The sequence below is a fragment of the Oncorhynchus clarkii genome, chromosome 32 (genome assembly GCF_045791955.1).
Source record: "Oncorhynchus clarkii lewisi isolate Uvic-CL-2024 chromosome 32, UVic_Ocla_1.0, whole genome shotgun sequence".
Classification (NCBI taxonomy): domain Eukaryota; kingdom Metazoa; phylum Chordata; class Actinopteri; order Salmoniformes; family Salmonidae; genus Oncorhynchus; species Oncorhynchus clarkii.
In genome coordinates, this window is record NC_092178.1 from 9819229 (window position 1) to 9837518 (window position 18290).

General features: G+C 43.9%; 2 protein-coding genes across 3 annotated transcripts in view; both read left to right on the forward strand.

Moving 5' to 3' along the window:
• LOC139392312 (peptidyl-prolyl cis-trans isomerase FKBP9-like) overlaps nucleotides 1-799 on the forward strand; it is a 29395-nt gene extending 28596 nt beyond the window's left edge. Inside the window, exon 10 of one of the 2 annotated variants that reach the window (XM_071140212.1) lies at nucleotides 35-265. In XM_071140212.1, the coding sequence (XP_070996313.1) occupies nucleotides 35-211 (177 nt within the window). In that variant the 3' untranslated portion in view covers nucleotides 212-265. Of the gene's footprint in view, nucleotides 1-34 lie in introns of both variants that reach the window. The other variant, XM_071140211.1, reaches the window with a different exon arrangement.
• Nucleotides 800-9800: 9001 nt separating this feature from the next.
• On the forward strand, nucleotides 9801-13247 carry LOC139392451 (synaptonemal complex central element protein 1). Its single transcript, XM_071140444.1, has 9 exons — nucleotides 9801-9840; nucleotides 9923-9988; nucleotides 10245-10319; nucleotides 10740-10787; nucleotides 11514-11568; nucleotides 12354-12443; nucleotides 12544-12607; nucleotides 12725-12791; nucleotides 12918-13247. Exons 2-9 carry the CDS (start codon nucleotides 9961-9963, stop codon nucleotides 13013-13015), a joined length of 525 nt encoding a protein of 174 aa, XP_070996545.1. The 5' UTR covers nucleotides 9801-9840; nucleotides 9923-9960; the 3' UTR covers nucleotides 13016-13247.
• Nucleotides 13248-18290: the final 5043 nt, after the last annotated feature.

Sequence of the window (18290 nt, forward strand, 5' to 3'; positions counted from 1 at the left end):
CCCCCACCCCCCCCCCCCCTATCCTTCTCTCCAGTTCTCAGACTATATCCTGCGTCAGGTGAACGAGGGTAAAGGTCGCCTTGCCCCTGGGTTTAGCGCAAATCTCATCATCGAGAACATGTTCTCCAACCAGGACCGTAATGGAGACGGAAAGATCACTGAGGAGGAGTTCAAACTGAAGGCCGACGAGACACCACACGACGAGCTATAAGACAGACTAGACCCCACACGACGAGCTATAAGAGAGATGAGACCCCACACGACGAGCTATAAGAGAGATGAGACCCCACACGACGAGCTATAAGACAGACTAGACCCCACACGACGAGCTATAAGACAGACTAGACCCCACACGACGAGCTATAAGACAGACTAGACCCCACACGACGAACTATAAGACAGACTAGACCCCACGCGACGAGCTATAAGACAGACTAGACCCCACAAGACGAGCTATAAGAGAGATGAGACCCCACACGACGAGCTATAAGAGAGATGAGACCCCACACGACGAGCTATAAGACAGACTAGACCCCACACGACGAGCTATAAGACAGACTAGACCCCACACGACGAGCTATAAGACAGACCAGACCCCACACGACCAGCTATAAGACAGACCAGACCCCACACGACCAGCTATAAGACAGACTAGACCCCACACGACGAGCTATCAGACAGACCCCACACGACGAGCTATAAGACAGACGAGACCCCACACGACGAGCTATAAGACAGACGAGACCCCACACGACGAGCTATAAGACAGACTAGACCCCACACGACGAGCTATAAGACAGACTAGACCCCACACGACGAGCTATAAGACAGACTAGACCCCACACGACGAGCTATAAGACAGACTAGACCCCACACGACGAGCTATAAGACAGACTAGACCCCACACGACGAGCTATAAGATAGGGACAGGGTTTATGAGGGGGCTTATATGGTGACCGTATAAAACAAAGAGGGTGTGTGTGTTTGTGCTTGTGAATGTGTGAATGTGTGTGGGTGTGTGTATCAGACCTGGTTTCAAATACTATTTCAAATATCTCAATTACTTTCACATACACATACTTTCGAAGTAAGTATTCAGATATATTTTATTTGAAAAGACAGGTAGTTGAATATTTTATTGTATTTGGAAATAAACTTGGAAAGTATTTGAAAATACTCAAATCCACTTACTCAAATACACTCCCATGCATTTAGCTCAAATACAATTTGGTAAACTATTTCCTTTTTTACAAATAACTATTAAAATACTCAAATAAAAGTACTTGTTTTGGGCTGTTGTATTAGAAAATACTCAAATATTCAGAAAAAGTGTTTTAAATACCAGATACTCATGTATTTGAACACAGGTCTGCGTGTGTGTGTGTGTGTGCGTGCGGAGGGTGGCGGGGGGGGGGGGGGGGAGCTGATACAGGGTCAGATGTATAGAGAAAACCAGAGAGAGAGAGAGGCAAGTTTTGTTCTGAGTAATGGGTTGAGTAACAAACATCACTATACTTACCTTCGACCTGTCCAGTCTTCTGTGAGCTGAATAGTCTGGTGTCGGCAGGAGGGGAGGAATGAGAGAGGACAGTAAGGAAAGCAGGAGGAGAGGAATGAGAGAGGGCAGTAAGGAAAGCAGGAGGGGAGGAATGAGAGAGGGCAGTAAGGAAAGCAGGAGGGAGGAATGAGAGAGGGCAGTAAGGAAAGCAGGAGGGAGGAATGAGAGAGGGCAGTAAGGAAAGCAGGAGGGGAGGAATGAGAGAGGGCAGTAAGGAAAGCAGGAGGGGAGGAATGAGAGAGGGCAGTAAGGAAAGCAGGAGGGGAGGAATGAGAGAGGGCAGTAAGGAAAGCAGGAGGGGAGGAATGAGAGAGGGCAGTGAGGAAAGCAGGAGGGGAGGAATGAGAGAGGGCAGTGAGGAAAGCAGGAGGGGAGGAATGAGAGAGGGCAGTGAGGAAAGCAGGAGGGGAGGAATGAGAGAGGGCAGTGAGGAAAGCAGGAGGGGAGGAATGAGAGAGGGCAGTGAGGAAAGCAGGAGGGGAGGAATGAGAGAGGGCAGTGAGGAAAGCAGGAGGGGAGGAATGAGAGAGGGCAGTGAGGAAAGCAGGAGGGGAGGAATGAGAGAGGGCAGTGAGGAAAGCAGGAGGGGAAGAATGAGAGAGGGCAGTAAGGAAAGCAGGAGGATGAGGAAGGAGACAATCGACGTTAAGAGCATTGGGACAAATTCCTACATTTGTGTTAATAGACGAGCCTGGTTTGTTGTTGTTGATGTTGTTGTTGTTGATGATGATGATGATGTGCCTTTTTTTTTACCTTCTCTGGCATCACAGAGTGTGTTTTTTTAATTTTATTTTTGTAAATGAAGATTCATGTTCACGTGGTTGGTTTTGTGTTTGTCTCTTTAATCAGTTTCTTAACTCTTGCGAGAATAAGTGCCTGCCTATTTTGGTTGTGATGTAAACTCTTCGCTGTGTTTAGATGATCCGAGGATCTTCCATGTTTAATAGTTAGTGCTCCTGAATTCTTCTCCGTTCTGTTGGTCAAACTGTTTTTATTTGATATATTGTATCCCGGTGACATCACAAACTGGCATAACTTCACCAAATATGTCTTAATAGAGTACAATTACAGTACTATTGAAATAGTTGTTGTAAAAACAAACACCATGATAGATGAACAGTTAGGTGATTGCAGAATTTCTGGTACAGTACTATAATTCCGTTCTGTCCATTGGAGCTAACACGTGTGTGTGTGTGTGTGTGTGTGTGTTTTAGTTAGGGTTGGCCGTTGATTCAGGTGCTAAAACAGTGTTTCTGTTCATTGTTTTCATGTGTACAAACTCTTCCTGTATTCCCTGATGTCTAAGCCAATCACAGTACAGGACTACACATCCGTAGTCATTCAGCTGCCCACTCACAACACTGAAGTCTCCTATGCAACATTTACCTAAATGTTAGTACCACTATCAGGCAGTTGTTTAACGTTTTCCCCCCAATAGCTTGTGTTCTAATTCCTCTATGCTCGGCACACACATCTCACTTGCCACGGCTTCGGCTGTGTTTTTGTGTGTGTGTGTATGTGTGTGTGTGTGTAAGTGGTGTACGTGTGTGTATGTGTGTGTGTATGTGTGTTTTTGTGTGTTTTTGTGTGTGTGTGTGTGTGTGTGTGTGTGTGTGTGTGTGTGTGTGTGTGTGTGTGTAAGTGTGTGTAAGTGTGTGTAAGTGTGTGTATTTGCAACAGTTGAGTTTGTTTACTATCTGATACCTCTGTTAATGATGATGCTGTTAAGGACAGTTTGAATAAATGCACATTCCAACCCTTTTACAACATGACCGTCTGTCTCTCCTTACGCTGTGTGTGTGTGTGTGTGTGTGTGTGACCAGTGGTGGAATAAGTACCAAATTGTCATATGTGAGTAAAAGTAAAGATACCTTAACAGAACACGACTCAAGCAAAAGTGAAAGTCACCCAGTAAAATACTATTTCACTATGAGCAGAAAGCTTAAATTCTTGTTAATCTAACTGCACTGTCCAATTTACAGTAGCTATTACAGTGAAATAATACCATGCTATTGTTTGAGGAGAGTGCACAGTTATATACTTGAAAATGTATCAATAAACCAGTTCGGCACATTTGGGCAGTCTTGAGACAACATTTTGAACAGTAATGCAATAGTTCATTGGATCAGTCTAAACCTTTGCACTTACACTGCTGCCATCTAGTGGCCAAAATCTAAAGTGCAGCTAAACTGCAATAATACTTTGCAACCTTTCTCTTGCATTTCAAAGATGAAGAAATAAACAAAAAAACACTATTTTGTATTATATTTTTACCCGATGTAATGTGTTATATTCTCCTACATTTATTTCACATTTCCACAAACTTCAAAGTGTTTCCTTTCAAATTGTGTTAAGAATATGCATATCCTTGCTTCAGGTCCTGAGCTACAGGAAGTTAGATTTGGGTCCTGAGCTACAGGAAGTTAGATTTGGGTCCTGAGCTACAGGAAGTTAGATTTGGGTCCTGAGCTACAGGAAGTTAGATTTGGGTCCTGAGCTACAGGAAGTTAGATTTGGGTCCTGAGCTACAGGAAGTTAGATTTGGGTACGTCGTTTTAGGAGAAAATTGAACAAAAAGGGTCCGATCCTTTAAAGTAAACCAGACGTCACAATTTTCTTGCATTTTAAGTGTGTAGAAAGCCACGGGCACTCCAACACTCAGACATAATGTAAGACATTAACCCCTTGTGACTCTGAATAACTTGTGTGTGTGTGTGTGTGTGTGTATGTGTGTGTGTGTGTGTGTGTGTGTGTGTGTGTGTGTGTGTGTGTGTGTGTGTGTGTGTGTGTGTGTCTTCTCCAGGTCCAGCAACGGTGCTTCACCTGGAACACTTGGACACACTCTGGTGACTTCCTCTATTTCAGCCTCTCACATTCACACACCTCAAGTGTTCTCTCAACTCTACACAGCAGACAGAAGCACTGATGATGATGATGATGATGGTGAGGCTAGTTTAGAGTGCTCACCTCTCCACTGGTAATGATGACGGTGGTCATAAAACTGACCTGATGTTTCTGTACTGACCAATGAGAATGTACATGTTGACAGTATACAATGGGGCAAAAAAGTATTTAGTAAGCCACCAATTGTGCAAGTTCTCCCACGTAAAAAGATGAGAGAGGCCTGTAATTTTCACCATAGGTACACTTCAACTATGACAGAGCAAATGAGAAAAAAAATCCAGAAAAATCACATTGTAGGATTTGTATCTATTTCTCTTGCTTTGGCAATGTAAACATATGTTTCCTATAGCAATAAAGCCCTTAAATTGAAATTGAATTGAGAGAGAGAGCATCCCTTTCTCCTCCATAGCCTACAGTTTTTGTTTTGGTAAGAAGAAAAACATACTTTTTTGAGAGGAGCCCCTATTCATTTCAGCTCTGTAAGCCATGGGTGGGGGAGATCCCTGAGAAATAGCTGACAAGTACAGGCAAAACATTCCCTTATATATATATACACATATGGCATTTTTTGGCGTTTTGTGTAACTTACTTTTTAACCTATTGTGTACATAATGTTGCTGCTTACCGTCTCTTATGACTGAAAAAAACTTCTGGACATCAGAACAGTGATTCCGCTTTAACGAGTCGGACGAGAAGGATATCCTGTTTTCACTGGAACAGGCCCAGATCCACGCCTTTTGCGTGAAGAAAAGACGCAGGAAAAGCGGCTGCAGATCGGGCAGCCTTCTGAGAATCCGTATGCCATCCGTTCTTCTTGCTAACTTGCATCTTTGGAATAATTGGGATGTCTGCCCTGTGGGGTGTTTGGAGAATATCGTGTGAGTCCTGCTTGTTGTTGTTGTTGAAGATATCTTAGTCTAATCCGAGGTGAGTGATCGCTGTCCTGATATCCAGAAGCTCTTTTCTGCTGTAAGATACAGTTGCAGAAACATTATTTACAAAATAATTTACAAATATCGCAGAAAAAAAACACATAATAGCACAATTGGTAAGGAGACCGTAAAACAGCGGCCATCTCCTCTGGCGCCATTTTCCACTTGCTTTTATGCTCGCTTCGAGGCAAGTAACACTGAAGCATGCACGAGAGCACCAGCTGTTCTGGATGACTGTGTGATAACGCTCTCGGTAGCCGATGTGAACAAAACCTTTAAACAGGTTAACATTCACAAAGCCGCTGGGCCAGACGGATTACCAGGATGTGTACTCAAAGCATGCGCGGACCAACTGTCAAGTGTCTTCACTGACATTTTCAACCTACATGTTTCAAGCAGACCACCATAGTCCCTGTGCCCAAGGAAGTAAAGGTAACCTGCCTAAATGACTACCACCCCGTAGCACTCGTCGGTTGCCATGAAGTGCTTTGAAAAGCTGGTCATGGCTCACATCAACAGCATCCTCCCGGACACCTTAGACCCACTCCAATTCGCATACCGTCCCAACAGATCCACAGATGACCCAATCTCAATCACACTCCACATTGCCCTTTCTCACCTGGACAAAAGGAACACCTATGTGAGAATGCTATTCATTGACTACAGCTCAGCGTTCAACACCATAGTGCCCATGAAGCTCATCACTAAGCTAAGGACTCTGGGACTAAACACCTCCCTCTGCAACTGGATCCTGGACATCCTGACAGGCCACCCCCAAGTGGTAAGAGTAGGCAACAACACATCTGCCACGCTGATCCTTAACACTGGGGCCCCTCAGGGGTGTGTACTTAGTCCCCTCCTGTATTCCCTGTTCACCCACGACTTCGTGGCCAAACACGATTCCAACGCCATCATTAAGTTTGCAGACAACACAATAGTGGTAGGCCTGATCACAGACAACAATGAGACGGCCTATAGGGAGGAGGTCAGAGAACTGGCAGTGTAGTGCCAGGACAACAACCTCTCCCTCAATGTGAGTAAGACAAAGGAGCTGATTGTGGACTACAGGAAAAGGTGGGCCGAACAGGCCCCCATTAACATTGACGGGGCTGTAGTGGAGCGGGTCGAGAGTTTCAAGTTCCTTGGTGTCCACATCACCAACGAACTATGATGGTCCAAACATACCAAGACAGTCGTGAAGAGGGCACGACAAAACCTTTTCCCCCTCAGGAGACTAAAAAGATTTGGCATGGATCCCCAGATCCATGACACGGCCCGCTACCAAAATCTGTGGTCTCTCCTTCACTGCAAACGTGTTTACCCTCGCAAGGCTGCAGGCCCAGACGGCATCCCCAGCCGCGTCCTCAGAGCCTGCGCAGACTAGCTGGCGGGTGTGTTTACAGACATATTCAATGAATCCTTATCCCCGTCTGCTGTTCCCACATGCTTCAAGAGGGCCACCATTGTTCCTGTTCCCAAGAAAGCTAAGGTAACTGCTAAACAACTACCGCCCGTAGCACTCACTTCCGTCATCATGAAGTGCTTTGAGAGACTAGTCAAGGACCATATCACCTCCACCCTGCCTGACACCCTAGACCCACTCCAATTTGCTTACCGCCCCAATAGGTCCACAGACGACGCAATCGCAAGCACACTGCACACTGCCCTAACCCATCTGGACAAGAGGAATACCTATGTGATAATGCTGTTCATCGACTACAGCTCAGCATTAAACACCATAGTACCCTCCAAACTCGTCATCAACCTCGAGACCCTGGGTATCGACCCCGCCCTGTGCAACTGGGTACTGGACTTCCTGACGGGCCGCCCCCAGGTGGTGAGGGTAGGTAACAACATCTCCACCCCGCTGATCCTCAACACTGGGGCCCCACAAGGGTGCGTTCTGAGCCCTCTCCTGTACTCCCTGTTCACCCACGACTGTGTGGCCATGCACGCCTCCAACTCAATCATCAAGTTTGCAGAAGACACTACAGTGGTAGGCTTGATTACCAACAATGACGAGACGGCCTACAGGGAGGAGGTGAGGGCCCTTCCAGTGTGGTGTCAGGAAAATAACCTCACACTCAACGTCAACAAAACAAACGAGATGATCGTGGACTTCAGGAAACAGCAGAGGGAGCACCCCCCTATCCACATCGACGGGACAGTAGTGGAGTTTTAAGTTCCTCTGCGTTCATATCACGGACGAACTGAATTGGTCCACCCACACAGACAGTGTGGTGAAGAAAGTGCAGCAGCGCCTCTTCAACCTCAGGAGGCTGAAGAAATTCGGCTTGTCACCAAAAGAACTCACAAACTTTTACAGAGGCACAATCGAGAGCATCCTGTCGGGCTGTATCACCGCCTGGTACGGCAACTGCTCCGCCCACAACAGCAAGGCTCTCCAGAGGGTAGTGAGGTCTGCACAACGCATCACCGGGGGCAAACTACCTGCCCTCCAGGACACCTGCACCACCCGATGTCACAGGAAGGCCATAAAGATCATCAAGGACAACAACCACCCGAGCCACTGCCTGTTCACCCCTCTGTAATCCAGAAGGCGAGGTCAGTACAGGTGCATCAAAGCAGGGACCGAGAGACTGAAAAACAGCTTCTATCTCAAGGCCATCAAACTGTTAAACAGCCACCACTAACATTGAGTGGCTGCTGCCAACATACTGACTCAACTCCAGCCATTTTAACAATGGAAAAATGTATGTAAAAAATTTATCACTAGCCACTTTAAACAATGCCACTTAATATAATGTTTACATACCCTACATTACTCATCTCATATGTATATACTGTAGTCTATACCATCTACTGCATCTTGCCTATGCCGTTCTGTACCATCACTCATTCATATATTTTTATGTACATATTCTTCATCCCTTTACACTTGTGTGTGTATAAGGTAGTTGTCGTGAAATTATTAGGTTAGATTACTCAATGGTTATTACTGCATTGTCGGAACTAGTAGCACAAGCATTTCGCTACACTCGCATTAACATCTGCTAACCATGTGTATGTGACAAATAAAATTTGATTTGATTTGGATTTGATTTGAAAAGGTACTACAGCTGCACCACCAAGAGCATCCTGACCTGTCGCATCACCGCCTGGTATGGCAACTGCTCGGCATCTGACCGTAAGGTGCACAGAAGGTTGTGCGAACGGCCCAGTACATCACTGGGGCCAAGCTTCCTGCCATCCAGGACCTATACAATAGGCGGTGTCAGAGGAAAGCTCATACAATTGTCAGAGACTCCAGTCTGTTTTCTCTGCTGCCGCACTCAATTAATAAAATCGCCCCTGGATAATTTACATTGACCCCCCCCCTTCTTTTGTACACTGCTGCTACTCGCTGTTTATTATCTATGCATAGTCACTTCACCCCCACCTACATGTACAAATTACCTCAACTAACCTGTACCCAGCACACTGACTCGGTACCGGTGCCCCCTGTATATAGCCTCGTTATTGTTACTCTTATTGTGTTACTTTTTATTATTACTTTTTATTTTAGTCTACTTGGTAAATATTTGAACTACACTGTTAGTTAAGGGCTTTTATAATTTCACGGTAAAGTCTACACTTTCATTCGGGGCATGTGACAAATAAAGTTTGATTTGATATACGTGCATTTAGAAAGTATTCACACCCTTTGACTTTTTCCACATTTTGTTATGTTACAGCCTAAATTAAAAATGTATTAAATTGAGATTTCACTGATCTATACACAATACACAATAATGTCAAAGGGGAATTATGTTTTTTTTTATTTTTTTGAAGTATTATGTTTAATAAAAAATGAAAAGCTGAAATGTCTTGAATCAATAAATATTCAACACTTTTCAGAAAGTGAAAGCAGCTCTGGTTATACCTCTTATGGGCAACAAGAACATAAAAGAGCAAAACTAATCACAAGCTTTCTGCTAGCTGGCCCATTGGGCACCTGTCGCGGAACGGGGCGAGGTTGTCCCAACCTGGCCCTGCCCCGCGCGCTGCGATCACACGTCGAATGCCGCCAATTTATAACGTCCCTGAGGGAAAGACCGCAGACAGTTATCTAGATTTTAAATGTTATGAGAATTTATTTCACGATAAAAAGGTCGTTTTCTCTCTCTTTTTGGAAGGAGAAATCAAAGTATTCAAAATGAGCGTGTATGTAGGTTAGTGATAATTAACAAGCTAGTGATATATATATATATATTTTTTAGAACTGTACTTGGTGTCCAACTTGATAAGAAGTTAGCTAGCTAGCTAACTACTGTAGATAGATACTATAGACATCTATTGAATGTGGAGTAGCTACTGTAGCTAACTTCCTAGCCTTTTCCCTCCCAGCTAACGTTAGCTATGGTTATTTCTCAATTGCACTTGTTTGTTTCTTTACAGGTTCATCTTTTAATGTTGAGGATGTCCTTAGACCTTCTACGAAAGAGGGTAATGTTATGCAAACATACAACATGTTTGACTTTGCTAGATATATCTCATATCAAAAATGTCAAGCTGATATATATTTCAGGTGGGCATGAAGATGTTGAGCCCAAAGTTGAGCAGCTGATGAATAAACTTAAAAGGCTGCAACAAGGTAGCTATTATTAACCCCTTCCACACTACAAATTAATCATATATGCCTAATGGAAGAGCAAGGTTGATTAGGGTTTAAAATATACATGATTAATGAAGAACTCAGGCTAATAATAAAAATTTGATTTAGTATTTTTTGTCGTAATTGATCTAGCTGAAGATAACATCCTGCAAGCCATAATGGTTTTGTGTCAGTAAAAGTGTGGTTATGCATACAGTGTGGTGTGGATGTATGTGTTTTTGGTGTTTCCTCTCAGGTAAGAGAGCTATAGAGGAGGAGGTGAAAGAGGCCCAGTCACTCAGAGACTCTCTGCAGGAAGAACTCGATGCCCGTAAGAAACCCTGAAGAAATCTGGTTTTGCTCTCATACTAAGTAATATTAGCTACATCCTTTGTTATTCTTCCCTTCCCACTGGACACAGACATCAATTCCACATCTATTCAACATTGTTTCCACTTAATTTAGTTGAAATGATGTGGAAACAATGTTGATTCAACCAGTGTGTGCCTAGTGGGTTGCTTCCTTTGGGTAATCACTAATCCAATATGACTAGATTGGGGGGAAATTATCTCCTGTTTTCAGCCATCCAACCATCTCAGATCAGAGATAAGCCTACTTCGAAGACAGGCTTCTTGTTTAAAGTATTGGAACGGTTTAGAAAAATATGAAGTGATGCTTAGTAGTTTTGGTTTTCTAGTAGTCCTGAAGTGTACAAAATTGATGACACCAGCATCACTTGTTCTTCCCCCAGTACAGACGGAAGCTTACCAACTGGAGGGAGTCCACAAAGAGAAAGAAGGTGACAACACACAGAACACTCACTTTTACGTTAAGGCCATACACATTTTATTCAACGTTTAACAGATGCCCCTCACATTTCTCAAAAATAAAAAACGTAAAAGTTTAAAGATTATCGCCAAAAGTAATGTCCTCAACCTTCCACTAAAGAGATACACAACTTCCACATTTTTATGGCCTTAGCACAGCTTATAATGAGGCTAACATCGCTAGAAAATGTTTCTAGGCGTTGTATTAAGTTGTTATATTATTTTTACAAGGTTGTCCACTTATTTTTATAGTTTTTTTTTTCTCTTCGCTTTGTTAAAAAAGTAAGATACATTTGTATTTATGTCATGAGAAAAGTAGCCATTCTGGAAATACTGAGAGATTCCTGCCATGACATCATGGCAACAGAATGACGATTGGCTTAGAATAGAGTAAGCCTTTAGTGGAGACGCTTGTCTTATTTGACTTTCAGGGTTCGTTATATTACACACTGACTCATCTCAATGGTATGCTGATGTTAGAGCTGATGATTGTGGTCAGTCTCAAATATCTGATCCCATTTATCAGTCAGTCGTTCTTAATTTTCTAGTTATCGAATAATACAACACATGAATGAACCTACTACCAAAATCAGTAGACCTTATTCCCTTCTATGCCTGAAATCCATAGTGCTCTCAAAGGTAATACGTTTACAGTTGTTTTTGTCAATTTAAAACTGATGATGATGTTTTTATCCCAGAGTCGTGCATGGTGCTGCAGTTCCAGTGTGAAGAGATGGAACAGGACTCTACCAGGTGAGCAGTTACACCTGCCTGGTATGCACCTTCCCCTCTCTCCAGTCTCCACCCACCTTGTCATGGTCAAGTAGCCAGCTTCCAGATCCCAGATCCCTTCTTCAGATCAAACACTAGATGGCAGCATATCTTCATGTTTATGCAGGCCTAGAGCAGACATGATCTCTATTCAGAGTCAGTTTAAGATTAAATCATATACAAAGGGAAAGACTTGAAAACAGAACAAAGGATTTATTGGCATCATGGACTAACATACCGAACCGAACCTGTGACGTGAGGAGTTATTCAGCAACATCTGGTGTTTGGTTCAACTCTACACATCTGCAGGTGGAAACTTTGACTCTAAAAATCCTACCAAAACAGGATGAAGACACGGCATGTGTCAGAAAGCTGCTGCTGGTAAAGAAATGAACTCTGCTATGATCCCACTGTGAGTTATTTGAACGCTCAATTCTGTAGGACCTGACAAAGACAGTGGTCTAAGGCACCGCATCTCAGTGCGAGAGGCGTCACTACAGTCCCTGGTTCGAATCCAGGCTGTATCACATGATTGGGAGTCCCATAGGGCAGCGCACGTTTGGCCGGAGTAGGCTGTCATTGTAAATAAGAATTTGTTCTTAACTGACTTGCCTAGTTAAATAAAGGTTCAATGTAAATTTATAAGAAACGTCGGTCTGTGCGTCTCAATAAATCACAGTGGCAGGAAGCATATCACAGTGGCCGACATTCCTCATCTCCTGTCCAGCACCTGAACAAGTTAAGTGTGTCTGTGTCCTTGTTCACAGGCAGCAGCAGCTTAACAGGAAGAGTGAGGACCTGATAGAACAGTACAGATGTCAGATCCAGGAGACTAAGCTCAAACACAGGAAACACCGGTAACTATGTAGCGGTGCAGGGGGAACAGTCAGAATGGGGGCTTGAACCAACAGCCATTAGAGAGATCAGACTATGTATTGTGTGTTTTTTTTCTGACAGGATGAAGTTTGAAAACCATCTCCAGCAGCTGATAGAGCAGCATAAGAACCTGCACTCTGTCTTTGTGAGTTTGTCTCCTTGTACCTGTGAGAAATCTGAAAGATTTCAGAGAAGCTTCTTCCATGTTTCTTTCACATATCCAGTCTTTCCAGATCTGTGAAGTGTTGTGTCTTCCATCCAGAGCCCAGACAGACTGCCTGCTGAAATAGAGAGCGTTGAAAACGCCAAGTCTCAGCTGCTGAAGGCTGGTAAGAAACTCTGATGACTGTAGACTTTAAACACAATAGACTTTAACATGGGCTATTAGCACCATCGGGTGTGCAACTGTGAAGAATCTATGTCTATTTGTGTGTGTGTGTGTGGGGGGGGTATAGAACAGCTGAAGTTGTCTCAGCTCTGCCATCTAGAGGAGGCGCTGGATGAAGCCAGGAGGCAGACTTCGACTGACACAGCAGACAAACACACAGACTGAACCCTGGAACCGTACACTGTAAAAACGACCACTGTGTACAATTACAGCTATTACCATGTCTCATAGTTAGCGAGGGTTCCGTGGGTAGAAGCAAAGTTGTGAATGTTTTGTGATTGTTCTTCTGCCCTTGATGTTGTGTATTGAGGTCCCCTGTTTGATGTTGTGTATTGAGGTCCCCTGTTTGATGTTGTGGTTCTGAATCATTTGTACATCATTCTTTATTAATGATTTATTTGCCGCTGAGCAGTCTGCTTTTAAACAGATTAAATACAGTTGTCTATGCTGATTGAGGGTTACGTGTTTGTGGATTGAGAATCTCACACGGATAAGAATAAACAAACATCACCAACATGAATGCAACACAGACAGTCACCAGTAGTGGTGTAAAGTACTTAAGTAAAAACACTTTAAAGTACTACTTAAGTAGTTTTTGGGGGTATCTGTACTTTACTTTACTATTTATATTGTTGACAACTTTTACTTTTACTTCACTACATTCCTAAAGAAAATAATGCACTTTTTATTTCATACATTTTCCCTGACACCCAAAAGTACATTTTGAATGCTTAGCTGGACAGGAAAATGGTCCAATTCACACACATCAAGAGAACATTCCTGGTCATCCCTACTGCCTCTGATCTGGTGGACTCACTAAACACAAATTCTTTGTTTGTAAATTATGTTGGAGTGTTGGAGTTAGTGGCAATCCGTAATTTTTTTAAATTGTGCTGTCTGGTTTGCTTAATTTAAGGATTTTTTAAAATTATTTGTACTTTTACTTTTGATACTTAAATATATTTGAAACCAAATACTTTTAAGACTTTTACTCAAGTAGTATTTTACTGGATGACTTTTACTTTTACTTGAGTCATTTTCTATTAATATCTTTACTTTTACTCAAGTATGAGAATGTAGTACTTTTTCTACCACTGACAGTCACACAGACAGACACATACACACATAAACTCAGCAAAGATAAATCGTATAAATCCAATTAACTGCACAGATCTTCATTGTAAAGGGTTTAAACACTGTTTCCCATGCTTGTTCAATGAACCATAAACAATTCATGAACATGCACCTGTGGAACGGTCGTTAAGATACTAACTGCTTACAGACAGTAGGCAATTAAGGTCACAGTTATGAAAACGTAGGACACAAAAGAGGCCTTTCTACTGACTCTGAAAAACACCAAAAGACAGATGCCCAGGGACTCTGCTCATCTGCGTGAATGTGCCTTAGGCATGCTGCAAGGAGGCATGAGGACTGCAGATGTGACCAGGGCAATAAATTGCAATGTCCGTAGTGTGAGATGCCTAAGACAGGGAGACAGGACGGACAGCTGATCGTCCTCTCAGTGGCCACGTGTAACAACACATGCACAGGATCGGTACATCTGAACATCACACCTGCGGGACAGGTACAGGATGGCAACAACAATTGCCCAAGTTACATCAGGAATGCACAATCCCTCCATCAGTGTTCAGACTGTCCGTAATAGGCTGAGAGGCTGGACTGAGGGCTTGTAGGCCTGTTGTAAGGCAGGCCCTCACCAGACATCACCGGCAACAACGTCGCCTATGGGCACAAACCCACCGTTGCTGGAGCAGACAGGACTGGCAAAAAGTGCTCTTGCCTAACGAGTCGCAGTTTTGTCTCACCAGAGGTGATGGTCAGATTCGTGTTTATCGTCAAAGGAATGAGCGTTACACCGAGGCCTGTACTCTGGAGTTGGATCGATTTGGAGGTGGAGGGTCCGTCATGGTCTGGGGTGGTGTGTCACAGCATTATCGGACTGAGCTTGTTGTCATTGCAGGCATTCTCAACACTGTGCGTTACAGGGAAGACATCCTCCTCCCTCATGTGGTACCCTGCCTGCAGGCTCATCCTGAAATGACCCTCCAGCATGACAATGCCACCAGCCATACTGCTCGTTCTGTGCATGATTTCCTGCAAGACAGGAATGTCAGTGTTCTGCCATGGCCAGCGAAGAGCCCGGATCTCAATCCCATTGAGCACGTCTGGGACCAGTGGGATCGGAGGGTGAGGGTTAGGGCCATTCCCCCCCAGAAATGTCCGGGAACTTGCAGGTGCCTTGGTGGAAGAGTGGAGTAACATCTCACAGCAAGAACTGGCAAATCTGGTGCAGTCCATGAGGAGGAGATGCACTGCAGAACTTAATGCAGCTGGTGGCCACACCAGATACTGACTGTTACTTTTGAATTTGACCCCCCCCCCTTTTTTCAGGGACACATTATTCCATTTCTGTTGGTCACATGTCTGTGGGAACTTGTTCAGTTTGTGTCTCAGCTGTTGAATCTTGTCATGTTCATACAAATATTTACACATGTTAAGTTTGCTGAAAATAAACGAGGTTGGCAGTAAGAGGATGTTTATTTTTTTGCTGAGTTTATATCTTGTAATGGTAACCTAGGTATTTAGGCCTTATTGAAAAGAAGTGGATATTCAACCGGCAGCAGAAATGTTTACATTTAGACATAGGGGTCAACATTAATTTTGGTTAGGTGTAGTTTCAGTAAGGTCAAGGAAATGCATAACATCTAAAATTGGGTTAGTGTACTGCCGTGATTTTCTACCGGTCGATAACACTGCCACTGGCTGGGATGAGAACGCCCTCATAAAGACATCCGAGGTGTCACGCCATGATCTTAGTTATCTTTGTTTTCTTTATTATTTTTGGTTAGGTCAGGGTGTGACGAGGGTGGTATGTATGTTTTTCTTGTCTAGGGTTTTTTGTATATCTATGGAGTTTTGGTATTGTCTAGGTAAATGTAGGTCTATGGTGGCCTGAATTGGTTCCCAATCAGAGACAGCTGTTTATCGTTGTCTCTGATTGGGGATCCTATTTAGGTTGCCATTTTCCGTTTTGGTTGGTGGGTTATTGTCTATGTGTAGTTGCATGGCAGCACCTTGTTGTAATTAGTGTCACGGGTGTGTTGTTATTTTGTTTACGTGTTCTTTGTTTATTAAAGAAGAATGTATTGTTATCACGCTGCGCCTCGTTATGACGAACGCGACACAAGGGTCTTCCCTGGTTTAAGGTTAAATAAATACCACCGGGTGTGTATCGAGCTTGTGAGTAACCTTTACATGCATAACAATGTAATTATGTTCATTATAGAATCAGCCGACTGTAATTATGTTAATTATGGCATCGGCCGACTGTAATTATGTTAATTATGGCATCGGCCGTATTCCAATCGACAGACACTGGTATGTACTAATGCTGCAGAACCGCTGAGGTGTGTGTGTGTGTGTGTGTGTGTGTGTGTGTGTGTGTGTGTGTGTGTGTGTGTGTGTGTGTGTGTGTGTGTGTGTGTGTGTGTGTGTGTGTGTGTGTGTGTGTGGTGTCTTAAGATTCAGTTTTCATCTCTCTAGTATTCTGTCACATACTTGTATAGTAATTAACTTTTCTTGTTCCTTCATACTGGAGAAGCCACAAACACACACGGCTCTACTGGAACCAGTAATCTGAAGCCAACAGAGGTAGTTAGCACAGATGTCTTGTGTGTTAATTATTTAACCAACACATGATTGTCATTTATCACAGTTACACACACACACACACACAGGGAAAAACACCGGTTGCTGTTTATCTTTACTCCCCCACACTAAGGTGAGAAATGACCTGGAAGCATTTCGGCTCCACTGTGTGTTTGACCTCAGTGCGTTTGGGTTGCAGCGAGTCACCTGATACGCAGGTTTGACATTACAGTGTGGGAAATGCATTGTGGGAAAGCTCACTAGAAGGGGAACGTAGACATTTTCGCATGTGTAGTATATGTATGTACTCTGTGGCAGGGGTAGCAGGTAGCCTAGTGGTTAGAGCGTTGGGCCAGTAACTGAAAGGTTGCTGGATCAAATCCCTGAGTTGACAAGGTAAAATATCTGTCATTCTGCCCCTGAACAAGGCAGTTAACTGTTCCTAGGCCATCATTATAAATAAGAATTTGTTCTTAACTGACTTGCCTAGTTAAATAACATGTGTATGTGTGTATTGACTGAGGATCTAAACCCACACTTAACCTCCCCTTCTCAACTCATGTCTCTACGGTTGAGAGAGAGTGCAATAGACTGGTGCTGCTGCAGACAGGATTTCTCTCAAACTCCTAATCCACTCTTTAGTTTACCATCCAGCTTCCAGTGTGCTGATCCAGGCCAGGGTTTATCTGCTGCCCAGAGTCAGGCCCAGTCCTGTGGCTCTGCTCTATGGCCAGGGGGTGAGTCAGAGAGAGGGGGTGGAGATGAGAGCGATTGATTAAAGGGAAGTTGGGTGTGGCCCTGAAAGCCCTTGGCACATTCCTAGAAGAGACTGCCCTCAATACCACCGTGCACACCTTTCCAGCTGTTAACATATAAAAATAAATATTCAGCATACACTGTCTACGACACTCTCATTCATACACGTGTGTGTGGTAGTATACTCACACTATGCAAATAAATGTTTAATCATACACACCCAAGAGCATTATATTTGCTGGAGTATGTGTATACAGGTAAAAGGCCAAGGTGCACCCAGGTATGTGGGCAGACGTCCAGATCGTGAGACACCCTGAGTGAACACTGAACACACATCCATGTGGGATATCATGGGAGCAAGAGTGGGACTGATCTGACAGGACAGCCCATGTCACCCTCCACACACACAGAGACACAGTAAGAACTCAGTGCCCCTTAGTTTACATATGGGAGACATGAAAGAACATTACAAAAATCCACATGTAGCTTCACCAGCGTTCAGGGTTCTGAGTTTGCACTTGTGGGACTTTTTGTGTGGGTTCCATTAAACTGGGCAGGGCAAATAGATCAAGCGCAACTGATTTGAAAGTATCTGACAGATGACTGGTAGACATGGAGAACTTTACTATGTTAATACTATGCAGCTGAATCAGTAGGCAGGATGTTTAAGAGCTATGACTCAGACTTCCCTGTCATCAGTTAGAGAGAGAGGGGAAGTGGGACATAGAGAGAGAGAAGGAGGGGAAGGGGGACATAGAGAGGGAGGAGGGCGGGGAGAGAGAGAGGGAGGAGGAGGGGAAGGGGGACATAGAGAGAGAGTGAGAGAAAGGGAGAGAGAGAGGAGGAGGAGGGGAAGGGGGACATAGAGAGAGGAGGAGGAAGGGACGGGGACATAGAGAGAGAGAGAGAGGGAAGGGGGCATGGAGGAGGGGAAGGTACATAGAGAGAGAGAGGGGGAAGGGGGAAAGAGAGGGGGGGAGAGAGGAGGGAAGGGGGGAATAGAGAGAGAGAGGAG

Bases quoted from the DNA above. Each gene is read 5' to 3' on its own strand.
- LOC139392451 (XM_071140444.1), top strand. From the start codon at position 9,961: ATGAATAAACTTAAAAGGCTGCAACAAG. The intron at 9,989-10,244 runs GTAGCTATTATT...GTTTCCTCTCAG, and splicing joins ACTTAAAAGGCTGCAACAAG to GTAAGAGAGCTATAGAGGAG. The intron at 11,569-12,353 runs GTGAGCAGTTAC...CCTTGTTCACAG, and splicing joins ATGGAACAGGACTCTACCAG to GCAGCAGCAGCTTAACAGGA.